This window comes from Genypterus blacodes, unplaced genomic scaffold (assembly GCF_046128005.1).
Source record: "Genypterus blacodes isolate CSIRO-AG114 ecotype Tasmania unplaced genomic scaffold, CSIRO-AGI_Gbla_v1 ptg000245l_1, whole genome shotgun sequence".
Lineage (NCBI taxonomy): Eukaryota > Metazoa > Chordata > Actinopteri > Ophidiiformes > Ophidiidae > Genypterus > Genypterus blacodes.
In genome coordinates this window covers 513982-530855 of record NW_027467042.1, presented here as the reverse complement: position 1 = coordinate 530855, position 16874 = coordinate 513982, and the positions used below count along the sequence as shown (strand labels likewise).

The 16874-nt window shown below is 46.2% G+C and overlaps 1 protein-coding gene across 3 annotated transcripts in view; it reads right to left on the bottom strand.

Moving 5' to 3' along the window:
• The window catches only part of slco5a1 (solute carrier organic anion transporter family member 5A1), a 34630-nt gene that overhangs the window by 4050 nt on the left and 13706 nt on the right, over positions 1 to 16874 (bottom strand). For all 3 annotated transcript variants that reach the window (XM_076171339.1, XM_076171340.1, XM_076171341.1), the window contains exons 3-9: positions 13089 to 13221; positions 12774 to 12991; positions 5934 to 6098; positions 2971 to 3169; positions 910 to 1069; positions 218 to 459; positions 63 to 127 (exon numbers count right to left, since the gene is read on the bottom strand). In XM_076171339.1, coding sequence (XP_076027454.1) covers positions 63 to 127; positions 218 to 459; positions 910 to 1069; positions 2971 to 3169; positions 5934 to 6098; positions 12774 to 12991; positions 13089 to 13221 — 1182 coding nt within the window. The remainder of the gene's footprint in view (positions 1 to 62; positions 128 to 217; positions 460 to 909; positions 1070 to 2970; positions 3170 to 5933; positions 6099 to 12773; positions 12992 to 13088; positions 13222 to 16874) is intronic.

The following is a 16874-nucleotide window of genomic DNA, read 5'->3' as shown; positions in this document are numbered from 1 at the left end:
ACTGAAGTGAACGTATCAAATAAAGGCTCAGTCTAGATGTGGGTGTGTGTGTGTGCACTTACCAAGAGTCCGGAGCAAGACGAACTGCATCCCGAGAGCAAAAGGCCTCTCCTGCTCATCAACAGACCTGAAACAGAAAGAAGAAGAATACAAACGTCAAATCACACAAATCACTCTCATACAAGAAAATTGCATTTGTCAGAAGCGTCCGCCGTACCTGAGTGTGACGATGATGGCGGAGGGCTGGGCACAGGCGGTGATTAGGGTGACGATGAAGAGGAAGACGAGGAAGGGGATGAGAGTGTTGCAGGTGCGGTCGCACTTCCCCGACACGGCGTATCCGTTTTCGTTCAGGTAGGTCTTCACGATGACGAGCTGCAGCTGGTTGACCTGACCGCCCGAGGACGGCGTGATGACCTGCCGACTCTGCACGCAGCCGCAGTCGGTGTAGTTCCTGATCTGCACACACACACACACAAAACAAGGAAGATGAGTTCAGGAATGTTTTGTTACTACTTTTTAAACTGCACTTTAAACAATATTACGAAATATGGAAAGTGTGTGTGTACGTTTGAGAGTGTTGCATCATGTAAGCAGAGATCTGAGCAGACTCATCAAAAGAAGGAAGTTACACTGAAAAAATGTGGGTGGCACCACCTAAATGCTTCCTTTGTGTTGTCGTGACTTCCTGTCTGTCATTGTTGTGGAGCCTGAAGCTTCCTGTGCAGTATTTACATTAGTTTCAAAGGATATGGAAGAAGAATGTTCACTTGTGTTTACATACCATAATGACATAATTAACACAAGAACCTTCATCTGAATCTAAATGGCTACAAAGCATTTTTAATAGACGAAAACAAAAAACACGTGTGTGAGTAAGTGTGCATGTGTGTATGTGTGTGTGCTCACCCCTGTGCTGTCATTGCCCACACTGTTGCATCCAGCCAGGCAGGGGTTAAAGTAGGTGATGCCGTCGGAGCCGCAGACTGGAGCGTACTCGTTGATCCGACAGCCGCAGTTCACGTTGCAGCTGCCTGTCAGGTTCCTGTGGGTCAGCGTCAGGGTCGGCCTGAAGAGAAGAGGAAGAAGATGATAAGAACACAACACTCAGCCTTGTATCGACTGAATCTCCAGTACTTTAAAATGAGGGAAACATATCGCTGACTCCAGACGCCGCGGCTTCAGGCACCAGCGCACTTCAAAGGACATAAGCCGACACGTGAACGCGACCTGGAAGCCTTCATGAGGGAGCGTCGCTGCTTCATGTTGCTCCAGACCACAGAAGAGGCAAATGAAAGATGATGTGTCTAAATTTTGATGTTGTAATTGCTTTAATCGAGGCCTTTGGCACCTCATGATGCGTGATGATGGAGATGTGGGGGTGGTGTGTGTGTGAGAGAGAGGGGGGGTGTGAGACCGCTGTGGGAATCGTCGTTCTAAGCCAAATCGGGGGGCAGTGAGGCGAGTGGTGGGTTTTCTCTGGGAGGCTTCGCTCTGAACCCAGCGGAACAGGGAGACACACACACACACACACACGATAAGATTGTGACAGGGTGATTATTTCTATCACGGTGGGCAGTATTGATTGACATAACAGTGCCACATTCCAGGATGAAGTGTGTGCGTGTGTGTGTGTGCGCGTGTGTGTGTGTTGTGGTGCACGTCTCCATCCTGCCGGAGTCCCAGACTGACTGAGGCTGACTTTGGCACATGTGGTTTCCCCAGACGAGCGGCCCGGCCCTCACTGAACCGTGCAGATGTTGCGTCGCTCTGCGGAGGATGGAGCCAAGAAGCAGCGGCTCCAACCGTTTGATGTTGCTTAGGAACACCAAAGAGGCGAAACTACACCGACTCCTCACACTACAATTCTTCAAAAGCACCACAGAATCAGGGGAGGTGTTCGTCCCCATGGAAGACCATCGAGCGTGACGTCGCCTGCTTTATGAACACTTCCTGTGTTAGTTTTCCTTCTATTTTCAGAGGCGGAGCGTCTCTGTCCCGTCAGTGGGGGAGAGCTTAAGCATGTCTAGACTCTGTGAGTACAGACGGGTGACACAAAGGGGGAGGAGGGGGGAGGGAGGGAGGGAGGATCTGGGGTGAAACATTCCTCATGTAGGCGCTACCAGCGACCAGTGACCGGCCCTGTTCATAATAATGAGGAGCTCCGTAGACTCACACGACCTTGTTGACCCCCTGAGTAAACGCCACCTTAAACACAGAGCGAGGGTCACAAAGCGGTCAGAGAGCCACGGCTTGGCACGCACGGTTGTTTGATGAAGTTGCTTAGATGAAGTTTCTCTTTCCGTTTTCGGTTCATCTGATATGATGGTTGACGGAAGAGCGTGAAGACATAACATGAATAATGTAGTAGTGTGTGTGTAAACGTGTGTGTCATCGGTTTACAGGGCCCAAGGTCGCACCCTCTCCTGTTGTGGCTGCGCGGGTGTGTCTTGTAAACGGCGTCCGCGCGTGGGGGGGGGGGGGGGGGGGGGGGCGGGCGGAACACGTCAGACGTCATTCTATTGCCTGGGCGCTTAAGTGCCGTTGAGCAGAGGCTTCGAAAATAGAGGTGGCAGAGTGATTCACAGAGACCATGAGAGCAGATGCCAGTGTTGCTAATTAATCATTCACACTCGCATCACAAGGCCACAACACATGAGGAGGAGGAGGAGGAGGATGGGAGCCGTGGCAGACTATGACCAAGGCCCCTAACTGCTCATTACTTTGTTACTGAAACAGAAAGAAGGTATTCACTTCACCTGCTCACCATTTTTGTGTATTATTGAATACACACAGATGTTTATGCAGGCAGCAGTGCAGATCTACTACATCTGGTTCTATTCCTAAAGCTGTAAAAGACTTGCAGGGTGAACAGATGCAGAATATTCCATTTTCTTCAATTGTAGTGGACACACAGGGGTTATTCCAGGGTGTGTGTGTGTGTGTGTGTGTGTTGGCAGACGTCCTTACCCGGTTGTGTAGGGTATGTTGATGCCTCCCAGGTTGATGCTCTCGCAGCCCACGATGAAGAGCGTGGAGAAGCAGAGCAGGGACACGCCGCTGCAGATCATGGCCAGCTTGGCCGACTCGCGGGCGCCCAGCTTTAGCTTCTTGATGATGTAGCCGCCGAGCACGATGCCCACGCCGGCGCTGGGCACGATTATCAGACCTGAGAGAGAGAGAGAGAGAGAGAGAGAGAGAGAGAGAGAGGGAGAGGAAGGGGATGGAATAGAACGGGCAGATGCAGAGCAGGACGAGGGAGGAAGTGTAGACGGAAGAACAGAGGAGAGAAAACCAGAGAAAGGTGAGATGTGACAAAAATAAAGAGGTGCTGATAGCTGCCAGAACAGTTTCTTATGTAAAACTGTAACACTGAATTAATTGTCGCCAAACATCACAGGAAACTCTCAACATCTGAAAAGCTCCTTCAATCAGGCAGAGCGACGGGAACGATTTGATCCATGAGAAAAGACGCTTCAGAGCATAAATAACTTCAATTAAAACTGGACCGGGCTGCAGTGTGTGTATGTGTGTGTGTCTGCTGCAGAGACCTGATTGTGTTGGGCTGAGCGGGCCAGACTGTGGGCTACCAGTGAGTCATCCCTGACCGGCGGGGCAGAACATGTGCTCGCAGCCCACTACAGCCCCGACTAATTGACAGCTTGAGGGAAAGGCTAAGCCGGCTGGCTGGCCGGGCTCGGAGAAGGGTCGGCGTGCCAATCGGCGGCGGGAGGGAAGACCCAGGGGGGAGGGCGGCGTACACGGGAGGGAGAGAGACGTGAACCGAGACCGCCGAGACGGCATCAGCTGCAGGCCTCCGAAAAACACTTCCTCACACCATTTACACCCTCCAAACGTGTGATCCAGATAACGAGCTCGCAAGCTGGATCCCTTCAAACCGGCTTACCGGACGACATCATAACCTCGTCGTCTGAGCGAGCGTGTGTGTGTGTGTGTGTGTGTGTGTGTGTGTGTGTGTGTGTGTGTGTGTGTGTGTGTGTGTGTTTGTATGGCAAAAAGCAGGATGCAGGGAAAGTACAGCTGAGGGAGGTGTGTGAGTGTGTGTGTGATGTTTTTTTACGCTGCTATTTCTGTCGCGCGGCTAATGAGCGTGTAAGCAGTGGCGTCTCCTTCACCCGTGACACAACAAGGTGGTAATTTGGAAGATTCTCCCTGATTGTATTTTGACAGCTTGGGTCGCTGTGTTGCTTCCTCGCTGTCATTTATAGAGATCGCTCGTTTGAGATCGTTTGGCGTCGACGAGGGCGATAATCTTTCTTTACATACGCCTCCTTTTTTGTCTTCTTTGTCTCGGCTGTCACGGTGTCAAAGTTCTTCCGCGGCGGGGTTGATTGATAAGTTCTAAGCCCGGGCCAGGGGGACGCCAGTGATGCCCGTGATGTTTTTGCGGCGGTAGTATTACTCCTTAGATGTTTGTGTGCAGCTTAACATCTTTATAGAGCAAGGGTGGTTGATTGATAAGTTCTGAGCCTGCCCGTTTTGACTAGTTTAGCACCCGACACCCTGATTTGTGCTTATACTTATTTGTTTTCTTACTGACATTCTAAATTGTGTTTTCAGGTCAGTCAAAAAAACAACATCCTATTCTTTCTTTTGTAAAATATGCCAGGGTAAAAAGTCACAGGTGGCTCGCTCCATCTGGCCGCACAAGGAAGCACAGTGCTCCATCACCAGGAGTGTCCTCTCCTTCTCCTCCTCCTCCCCCATCAATATCACATCCCAGCAGCTTGGCATCTTTTGGGTAGCTATGGCAACCACGCCACCCGTTTGCCCTTACCCCTTGTATCCTGGCAACAGGCAGATGAGATGAGGCAACGGTACTGTGTGTGTGTGTGGGCGTAGGGTGTGTATGCGTGACTGGAAACAAACGTATGTTAGCCAGCGGAATGCTTCTTTGGGTGCACACACACTCACACAGACAGACACACACTTTTGCCTTCCCAGCTATAATTGAGTTTTCAATCACTCCTCGTGGCAGTAATCGTGTTGTGTATGAACACTGCTGGCTCAGACACAACTGAGGGATTAAACGGGTGCTTGTGTGAATTCCAGGGAGTCTCTCTGTGTGCCTGCGCCAATGTGTGTCCCTATATGTGTGTATGTTTGTGTGTTTGTGTGTGCACATGTGACTGAGATGATGTTGTTCCTTCAGTAGGTTGTTTGTTACAGTCAGGGGATGTAAAAAACAAACAGCATCTCTGAATAAAAGTCAGCAGGAGCTCATGTGTCACAGCTCTGTGACCGAATCACCGCGCACGTGATCACACGGCGAAGAACACGAACGCAAGCTGGTACAGATTCTATAGGCAGCGTGCGATGATGTATCACTCTGTCAGAATAAAAGAGGAAGACATTTATACTGCTTGGATTTATAGTCGTAACTCGGTGGCTGTAAAATTCTCCTTTAGTTCCGTGTTGAAGTTTAGTATTTTTGGCGCTGGCTGCAGCTGTCACATGCTGTAACAGTGACTCAGCTCTGTAACATCAGTCTCTACACGGACATGCACTCAATAGATTATTGTGCATATGTGTGTGTGTATAGAGACGACGCATTGCGTAATTTGAGTACGACGACATCCTGTCTGAGGAGGTGTCTTATGATGTTACCGTGTCTGATTCAATTGTTTTACAATCGCATGATCTAGGTGCTACTTTAATCTAAGAAGAGTTCAGTCACATTGTGGTGTAAACTTGATTAATATGTGTTTATTGCCTTACACAACTTAATGAAAGGGGAAATGTTAGAAGGATTTAAGCTCAGCCCAATAGTGTTAAAGTATAAAGGGCTATGAATGGGTGAATCCAGTCTTTGCTCTTTACTGCTGCGGTGGTGGATGTAGGTATTGCATGTGAATACCCTGGCTCTTGCTCTAGATGACCACAGGCTGAACTGACCGGAGTAGAGGACTTACCGGTGTATATGCTGGCGTTGGATGCGGGGATGCCGAACTGCGATTCGATGAACTTGGGGATGAAGGTGATGAAAGCGGTGACGATGGCACACTCGGCCGTGTAGGACAGGCTGACGAACAGGAAAGTCTTGTTGCCGAGGATCCTCGCCGCCGCCCTAGGGAGGTCTGGAGAGGGAGACGAGACAAGATGGAGGGCCTCATTACTCCGGTTCAGTAATTAAAACACAAACATGCTCCTAATTTGCCTCTCACTCACATACACACACACTCTAACCTAGATGAAGTCATCAGTAGAGGAATCATTGTTAGTATGTGGTAGTTAACAAAAGACATAAATACTGTATGTACAACCCAAACAAAGCTCATCTCAGTGGGAGTGTAACACCTGAATATCTGTGTTTAACATCATCTCATTCCTGATGTATCTGACACTCAGTCATGTCTCGTCTCATCTGGATAAGTACCCTTGTTCAAGAGTGCAGAACACACACACACACACACACACACACACACACACACACACACACACACACACACACACACACACACACACACACACACACAGATGTGTCACCAGGCAGCTCTCTGCTCATTGATTCTCATGCAAAAATACATATTCAGCTCTCTAAACATCTACAGTTTGTACATTTTTGGTTATGTCTGTAATTAAAGCCTGTAATCCTATCGGGCTTTAACAAACACTTATACCATCAAAGCTCTGGGTGAGTGTCTCTTTAGTGCAAATATCGGAAGTGTTTCTGTGCTGTGTCCAAAACAAACGCAACAAATGCAATCCAGCTTGAATGACATCACTCTGGGTTCAGCGCAAGAAGGGCAAATGTGCCTTTCAAGCCCTGCCTGAGGACATTGAGAAACATGATGCAGAATACACACTCATTCTCATCCTGTCACTCAAAGACACGTGGTCAAACTGTGATTGCATTACTGTCACTATGCAGAATGAAACGGCTGCCATGTATTTGCAACTTTACACTCGCTCTGCCATCACAAGGGCTCCTTTTGTCTCCCCAGCCTCAAACACTAATGTCAGCGAGAACAAAAGTTTGTAAAATGGTTTCTTGATAGGCCAGGGGGGTGGTGAGGTGCCTTGATGAGGGGATGAGCGCCTCAGCATTAATTCATCTAATCTTGGATTGGGGGGGGGGGCACAATGGCATCTGTCAGTGATCAAACATAGAAATAAAATGGGGGGGATGCTAATCATTTAATTCCTGGGGACAGATGGGAGGTCCAGGGCTGGTGATGTCTTACCAGCTGCTGCATTGATCATGTGTCAGTCCAATGGCCTGCGCTCATCTCATGATTCTGGCGCAAAAAATTACAATTTGTTTTATGCATACACTGACGTTTTACAAAGAATTTTACCAAAAACTAAATTTTCCCCGAATTTGCAGCGAAGATTCCCCATGCCGTCAAGATGCTGTGTTTGAATGACCGCTTTGGTTACACTGACATTATCCAGAAATCCAACCAAAAATTTAATTTGCCCCAAACTAACAGAAAATAATGCTGATGTCCTGTCGATGCTGTGTTTTAAAATTTGAGAGCTCTAGCTCTTAAATTCACCAAGATACCTGCTTTTATAAAAACAAGCAATTTGGTCCATGGTCGTTTTGGGAAAACGAACCAATGAGAGCTCTAAAAGTTCAAACACAGCATCTACATGACAAGAGGATCATATTCTGTAAGTTTGGGGCAAATTATATTTTTTGGTCATATTCACATGGACCAAATCGTTTGTTTTTCAAAAAAGCCCGTATCTTAGTGATTTCCAGAGTTAGAGCTCTAAAATTTTAAAACACTGCATCTACTGGACACAAGTATTAGTTTCTGTAAGTTTGGTGAAAATTTTATTTTTGGTCCAATTTCCCAAAACGACAGTGTATATATTACATTACATTACATTACATTACAAGCATTTGGCAGACGCTTTTATCCAAAGCGTCTTACATTACATTACCACCCTTCGCAGAGGGGGGAGCAATTGAGGGTTCGGTGCCTTGCTCAGGGGCACCTCGGCAGGGGCTCGAAATTGTCTGATTTTCTAATAAGCCCATATCTTGGAGAATTTAAGAGCTAGAGCTCTAAAAATTTAAAAACACAGCATCTACAGGACACCAGTATTTCTTTCAGTAAGTTTGGGGCAAATTTAATTTTTGGTCCAATTTCCCAAAACGACTGTATACATGGACCAAATTGTTTGTTTTTGTAAAAAGCCCATATCTTGGAGAATTTAAGAGCTAGAGCTCTAAAATTTAAAAACACAGCATCTACAGGACACCAGTATTATTTACAGTAAGTTTGGGGCAATTTAGTTTTTGGTCCAATTTCCCAAAACGACAGTGTATACATGGACCAATTTGTCTGATTTTCTAAAAAAAACCCATATCTTGGAGAATTTAAGAGCTAGAGCTCTAAAATTTAAAAACACGGCATCTACAGGACACAAGTATTGTTTTCAGTAAGTTTGGGGAAAATTTAATATTTGGCCAATTTCCCAAAAAGGACAGTGTATACATGGACCAAATTGTTTGTTTTTGTAAAAAGCCCATATCTTGGCGAATTTAAGATTTAGAGCTCTAAAATTGCAAACGCAGCATCTACATGACAACAGGATCATATTCTGTAAGTTTGGGGCAAATTTAATTTTTGGTCCAATTTCCCAAAACGACAGTGCAACAACAGAGAAGTCGGTAGCTCAACGGTAGATTTCATAGCTGGGAATTGGAGGATTGCCAGTTTGAGTCCCGGTGTCAACCAAGAAACTGGACAGGTAGCGTAATCTCGATGAAATCAAGGAGTAGAGCTCTAACATTTCAAAAACACAGCATCTACGTGACAAGAGGATCATATTCTGTAAGTTCGGGGCAAATTATATTTTTGGTCCAATTTCCCAAAACGACAGTGTATACATGGACCAAATTGTTTGTTTTTGTAAAAAGCCGAATTCTTGGTGAATTTAAGATTTAGAGCTCTAAAATTTCAAACGCAGCATCTACATGACAAGAGGATCATATTCTGTAAGTTTGGGGCAAATTTAATTTTTGGTTAAATTTCCCAAAACGACAGTGGACATGGACCAAATTGTTTGTTTTTGTAAAAAGCCCATATCTTGGCGAATTTAAGAGCTAGAGCTATAAAAAATTTCAAACACAGCATTTACATGAAAAGAGGATCATATTCTGTAAATTTAAGGGAAAGTAATATTTTTGGTCCAATTTCCCAAAACGACAGTGTATACATGGACCAAAGCGTTTGTTTTTGTAAAAAGCCCATATCTTGGCGAATTTAAGAGCTAGAGCTCTAAAAAATTTCAAACACAGCATCTACAGGACAGGAGGATCATATTCTGTAAGTTTAGGGCAAATTTTATTTTTCGTCCAATTTCCCAAAACGACAGTGTATACATGGACCAAATTGTCTGATTTCCTAAAAAGCCCATATCTTGGAGAATTTAAGAGCTAGAGCTCTAAAATTTAAAAACACAGCATCTACAGGACACCAGTATTATTTACAGTAAGTTTGGGGCAATTTAGTTTTTGGTCCAATTTCCCAAAACGACAGTGTATACATGGACCAATTTGTCTGATTTTCTAAAAAAAACCCATATCTTGGAGAATTTAAGAGCTAGAGCTCTAAAATTTAAAAACACAGCATCTACAGGACACAAGTATTGTTTTCAGTAAGTTTGGGGAAAATTTAATATTTGGCCAATTTCCCAAAAAGGACAGTGTATACATGGACCAAATTGTTTGTTTTTGTAAAAAGCCCATATCTTGGCGAATTTAAGATTAAGAGCTCTAAAATTGCAAACGCAGCATCTACATGACAACAGGATCATATTCTGTAAGTTTGGGGCAAATTTAATTTTTGGTCCAATTTCCCAAAACGACAGTGCAACAACAGAGAAGTCGGTAGCTCAACGGTAGATTTCATAGCTGGGAATTGGAGGATTGCCAGTTTGAGTCCCGGTGTCAACCAAGAAACTGGACAGGTAGCGTAATCTCGATGAAATCAAGGAGTAGAGCTCTAACATTTCAAAAACACAGCATCTACGTGACAAGAGGATCATATTCTGTAAGTTCGGGGCAAATTATATTTTTGGTCCAATTTCCCAAAACGACAGTGTATACATGGACCAAATTGTTTGATTCCCTAAAAAGCCCATATCTTGGAGAATTTAAGAGCTAGAGCTCTAAAATTTAAAAACACAGCATCTACAAGATACCAGCACTATTTTCAGTAAGTTTGGGCAAATTTTTATTTTTGGTCCAATTTCCCAAAACGACAGTGTATACATGGACCAAGTGGTTTGATTTTCTAAAAAGCCCATATCTTGGAGAATTTAAGAGCTAGAGCTCTAAAATTTCAAACACAGCATCTTCATGACAAGAGGATCATATTCTGTAAGTTTGGGGCAAATTAAATTTTTGTTCCTATTCTCCTAAAATGTCAGTGCACAAACAGAGAAGTCAGTAGCTCAACGGTAGATTTCATAGCTGGGAATTGGAGGATTGCCAGTTCGAGCCCGGGTGTCAACCAAGAAACTGGACAGGTAGCATATCTTGATGAAATCAAGGAGTAGAGCTCTAACATTTCAAAAACACAGCATCTACGTGACAAGAGGATCATATTCTGTAAGTTTGGGGCAAATTATATTTTTGGTCCAATTTCCCAAAATGACAGTGTATACATGGACCAAATTGTTTGTTTTTGTAAAAAGCCGAATTCTTGGTGAATTTAAGATTTAGAGCTCTAAAATTTCAAACGCAGCATCTACATGACAAGAGGATCATATTCTGTAAGTTTGGGGCAAATTTAATTTTTGGTTCAATTTCCCAAACCGACAGTGGACATGGACCAAATTGTTTGTTTTTGTAAAAAGCCCATATCTTGGCGAATTTAAGAGCTAGAGCTATAAAAAATTTCAAACACAGCATTTACATGAAAAGAGGATCATATTCTGTAAATTTAAGGGAAAGTAATATTTTTGGTCCAATTTCCCAAAACGACAGTGTATACATGGACCAAAGCGTTTGTTTTTGTAAAAAGCCCATATCTTGGCGAATTTAAGAGCTAGAGCTCTAAAATTTCAACCACAGCATCTACATGACAAGAGGATCATATTCTGGGCTTTTGTTAAAAACAAGCCATTTGGTCCATGGTTACACTGTCGTTTTGGGAAATCCCACCAAAAATTAAATTTGTCCAGAACTTACACAGAATAATCCTGGTGCCTTGTAGATGCCGTGTGTGAAATTCTAGCGCTCTACCTCCTTGTCCAAGTTATGGGCTTTTTAGCCACCTTAACCCTGCTGTTTGTGAGTAAACACTTTAGTTTGCATCTATATTCTGATATTGTACATGAATAAAACAATGAACGCAACATTCAGACTATTTTTTCCATAGAATGTTCAGTCATACACTGTAGACACACATAATGAGTGCATCAAGTCAACATACGTACATGAATAAGAAATGCCTGGTCCTGGTTCAAGCAGTCTCCAGCGCTTTTCAAACCTTCTCTCCTCTGAATCAGTTATTTAGACACAATTTGAGTGAAAGTAACACACTCAAAATGAAATATGTAAGAGCAAAAACTATTAGGAATTACTGCATCTCAGCACCGTTTGAATTGAGATGAAATGACATAGTTGCATAGTTGCAAATGAAAGCTGGCCAAGGTCCGGAACATTCCATAATCAAAAGTCCCATCCTGCAGACGCACATTACTCTGAGTTTTCAGTGTTGGCATTTTTCAGCTTTTGCCGTGATGTGAAGGTCAAAAAAAAATGCTTGGTGAAAAAAAAAAGCACCACATCACTGCAGCATATCCTTCACAAAACCGCTGAATCTGTCCTACAGACGAATACAGGAGCCTCAATCGAGGGGCGCAGGCCTAGAGAATACATCACAGAACCAAACACTGAAGCATCCTGAGTCTGCAAAACAGCCCCGAACACCCAGATGGGGCAATTAAATCAGCGTGCTAGGTGATGTACAGAAGCTATATACTGCATTCCTGAATAAGTGTGTGTGTGTGTGTGTGTTGCCTCTGCATACCCAGACAAACTTCAGCCTGTCCTGCTCTGGGCCATATGCAGAGTGATCTATGGGATTATTATACCAGTGGTAATTTAGGATTGTGTTCCAAGTGTGTCAGAGTACGGGGAGATGTATGTGCGCGTGTGTGTTTCTCAACCTGTGCATCGAAACTAGGTTCTCCCCCCACATGAGCTCATTTAAGGCACAAAGAGAGAAAGAGAAATAAATGTCTGACAGATTTGAAAAATGGAAACAAGAGAAAACTGGAAAACACCGGATCAGTTTTCAACTTAATCAGGTAACAAACGCACACATACACACAAACACACTCACACAGGAGCGAGCACACTTTGCAGCACGCGTCCTTGAAACGTTTGATGCAGATGAATTGACAGATACAGCAGGAGGACGAGTGTGAATCAAATTTCCATTTTCAGTGCAGTGGAAGGATCACAAAATGGGGAATTGTATTTATCGGCTGATGTTCTTTCTGACTGACAGCCAGGTGTGTGTCGCTTCAAGCTCCATTTACCTTGAAACGGAACTCAAAATCCTCAGGGTAAATTACGTGCGTCATTAAAGAACAGCGTGGACGACCTCCTCCATCGCCAATCAATACCATGTTTAAGGATCAGAGTGGAGCCAGAACCATTAGTTACCTAATCCTGGCCATTGATTGGATTACAGCCCATCTTTGCTTTGATAGCTCACAGCTCTGTGTGTAAGAGAAGCTCGCCACATCTACATACGGGTGCCATACGACGGCGGCCTTACCTCTGAAGTCTTTCCCGAAGCCCATGGAGGAGGAGACGTTCTGGCCCTTGCTGCTGCTCTTCTCCTTCATCACGTCGTCGTCGCTGGACACGTCGCCGGGCGAGCTGATCTTTTTCTTCTTCCTCTTCTTGTGGCGAGGGGGCAGCTTTTTGGGGAAGGCGAACATGGGGAAGATGACGAGCAGCATGGCCACGGAACACAAGAGGAAGCCGCTCCACCTGGAAGAAGGGCGAAGATGATCAATTACACACACTCACAGACACACACACACACACACAGATAAAGGTAGAAGAGGAAGAGTGCAGCGAGGTTTACCAGTTGCCGACAAAGCGAGGGTCGTTCTGGTCGATGTTGACGACAGTTTTAGGGTCGACGTAGAAGCCGATGAGGACGCCTCCCAGCAGGTAACCAGCTGCAGGTCCCAGTGCTCCCATCACATACATAATGGCTAGAAGAGAAACACACACACACACACACACACACACACACACACACACAAATGAGCAATCAGCAACCGTGGACGTTGGATCTTACCAGTAAGTTTTAATGAGGGGTCAAGGTCAAGTGAACATCTCTCATTAGTAAAACAGGAACACTGCACTTTATTCCAGAAGCTCTGACTTCTCCACTTTCCTCATTAAGTCCCTTAATGACCTCACTGTTTGACTCAGCACCCATGGGGGCTGTTCATTAGCCTGGATGTGCACTCCTCCTCCTCCTCCGGGCCGGTCTGAGCTCTTGACCGGCCCTGGAGGTGTTTCCTCACAGAAGACCTGAGAGCTCCACAAAGACCTGGACCTGCTCATTGACCTGGGTGGGACTTTTTTAACCCCTTGTGAGCATTTAGATGGTGGCTGATGTGAGCCAATTACCCTCCGCCCCTTTTCCAGAGGACTGGGGAAGTAAACTCATTAAAGTTTGATAACCTGAGTTGCGCGAGCGGAAAAAGCTCCTGCGGGCATGGAGCCGAGCCGTTTACCAGCTGTAATCAGGGGTTACACGTTCTATAATTACACCTGGAACATTGCTGCGAGACATGAGAGAGTGTGTGAGTGTGTGTGTGACCGGGGGAAGGCTTATCTCTGCGTGCGAGTGTGTGTGAACGTGCATTTAAATGTTTCTGTGAATGACAAAATTCACACCCTCCAGCAGACTTTGTTGTTGCATTTCCATTTTCGCCGGCCAATTAGCTGCTAACCACATGCTTTGCAACCTTTCTTTCTGTCTCAACCCGCCCACGCACACACACACACACACACAGACACTAACACACACAGACTCTCACTCTCACTCTATTTGTGTCTCTATAATGCCAGTTTGTTGGATGTTGCCTCAAAGGTCCCTCAGCTCTAATCACAATGCAGAGGCAGCGGGTGTGCAGTGTGTCCCGACCAGCCCCATGAGACCAACACACACACACACACACACACACACACACGCACAATCACACACACAGATCAACAGTTTCCCAGTGTTAGAATGAGACCTGCATCTATCAAACCCAATCGGCCTCAAACTAATAATTCCACTCGCTCCAGACCTGACTGGTGTGTGTGTGTGTGTGTGTGTGTGTGTGTCGCTCGACTTCTTTCCCTCCTAACTGCACAACAATGAGCCCGTCGGCCTGCATGCATGCATGGTGCGGCCTGGACCACGCGCCAGAGCCCCAATCCTTATCTGCGTCTAATTAAATCACGGCTTCCTCAAACAACACTAATAGCGGGAAAAGAGGGGGAAGAGAGGAAAACGTTCCTGAAGGGAAACAAAAGGCTTTTAAGCAAACGGGCGCTTATCAGGGCGGGACAGAGACGCACACACACACACACACACACACACACACATTGCCAGACAACACAAATGCATTCCCTGGGCTGATATGATAGAAAACATCACAGACTTCCTGCCTGGAGACGGAGCGGCGTGGACAAGAGACGCTGATGTCATCAAAACTGCACCAGTGTGAGCAAATCATTAAACTAAAACACCCCCCCCCCCTCCCACTGTGTGTGTGTGTGTGTGTGTGTGTGTGTGTGTGTGTGTGTGTGTGTGTGTGTGTGTGTGTGTGTGTGTGTGATGGGGAGAGTAACCTCAGAAGTGCAGAGGGTGTACGGTTGCAGGAGCACATTGCACGGCGAGCCTGAAGGCGTGTGTGCGCGTTTACACTCCTATAAATCTACATGGATGAGACGTGAATAGCGTCTTTAAGGAACCGTAACAGGTGTCCGTCCCTCCCTCCCTCTATCACTCTCTCTCTCCCTCCCTCTCTCACATACACTTCTTCTCCCTCTCTTGCCCTTATCCGATGGCGTCTCAGGCCTCATTGAAGTCCTTTCACAGGGCGCCGTTTCTCATATCCTGCTGGTTGGTTGAGTTATATTGGCTGCGGTAGTCAAACTGCTTCACAATGAACCAGGATATTAGCAGCAAGAGACAATAAACAATCATGGCGGGCTGATCTTTGATTCCTCACAAAAGCAAAGCCGGTTTGATGCCAGTGACCAGGACAAAGAGCTCAGCGTCATTGGGAGGTTGGGGATGTTTGGGGGTGTTTCGCCTCCTGACTGAGCCTCTGGATACATTTTTGGATGGATCAGAACACGATCCTGTAGTTTGAGCCGACGCAAAGGACGGAAATCTATAAATATTGAGTCGGAGTGTTTTCACAGTTTGAGGCGGACGATCAAAGCCTCAGAGTTTGTTTGTCTACTTTAAAAAGAAAAGGAGGGTGGCGTTCGTGTCGCATGTTGTGCTCATTAGATCAGGGAACATGTGTGTGTGTGTGTGTGTGTGTGTGTGTGTGTGTGTGTGTGTGTGTGTGTGTGTGTGTGTGTGTGTGTGTGTGTGTGTGTGTGTGTGTGTGTGTGTGTAATCCATCCAACCATTCATCCATCTAAATGTTCCGGACAAATGTGACACATCGTTTCACACAGCGGCGCCGGCCAGATACATTGGCAGCATCCAGCACTGATCGGAATCCAGTCCTTTGGTTGCCCTCCAATCTCCCCCCCCCACGCCCACACACACACACACACACACACACTTCACCTCGGACACCCAGACAGGCCGCCTCATATTTTCCCCACAATTCCGTGATTACACCATAACCGACCCCCATCCATCATGTTAGCTCGCCGGCAGATCCGCCCGCTTGGCGCGGAGCCGGCGGTAGCTAAAGGTTCCGGGAGGTTTTCTGGTTGGAAGGCTTTGGGATCGGCTGAAGGGCGGCCAGGGCACAGCCAGGGGGGAGAGAGGAGGAATACGCTGGCACAGCATCTGAGCCCCATCACACACGCATGCCGGTTGGAACGTATGGCGCGCCACAAGCTCACTTTACTCAATTACGCAGTAGACCTTCACTAGCGTCACGTGAAGGGCGACACATTCCAGCCTCATATTGCTGCGAGCACGTGTAGGTAATGGACTAGGAGCCTCTCCATTGCACTTATTGGCGTTTCGCTCCTGCGTTATCCAGAGTCAGCATCTTTACCATCAGCCCGACTCTCAGTACGAGGAGCCGAGTGCGTCGGGCGCATTAGACACGCATGGAACGATACAAATTACCAATGAAGTCGCCGGGTGCCCGTGTTAATATTGTGAGAGCGGAATCCAATAACAGCAGCAAAAAGATTAATGAGGAGGAGGAGGAATACACACAAACAAACACACACACACACACAAACCAGTATGGGAAATGACTCCAGATACGGCACCGCGGAGACTTTAATGTCACCCAAGGTTACACCTGCCCTGCATCTTAACACACACGCGACACACACACATGCACACGTGAGGAAGGAGGGGGGAGGGGCGCCGATAACAGGGAGGCGGAGCTGTGAGGTGAGGGGAGGTGAGGTTACTGTACATCGTTGACCTCAACTAAGGGTTTGGATCGCGGATGATTGTGATGGACGAGGAGGTTGAGCAGATTCAATCCAAGGGGAGAGGAAGAATGCAGTGATGGGGAAGAGGGGATACAGATTTATGAGAGAGGAGAGACGGACATAAGAGACAATAGAGAGGTGCGATGAGTGACAGAACAGAGGAAGAATGAGGGAACGTTTGGGAGCGGAGAAGGGAAGAGCGGCAATAAGGGCGGAGGGA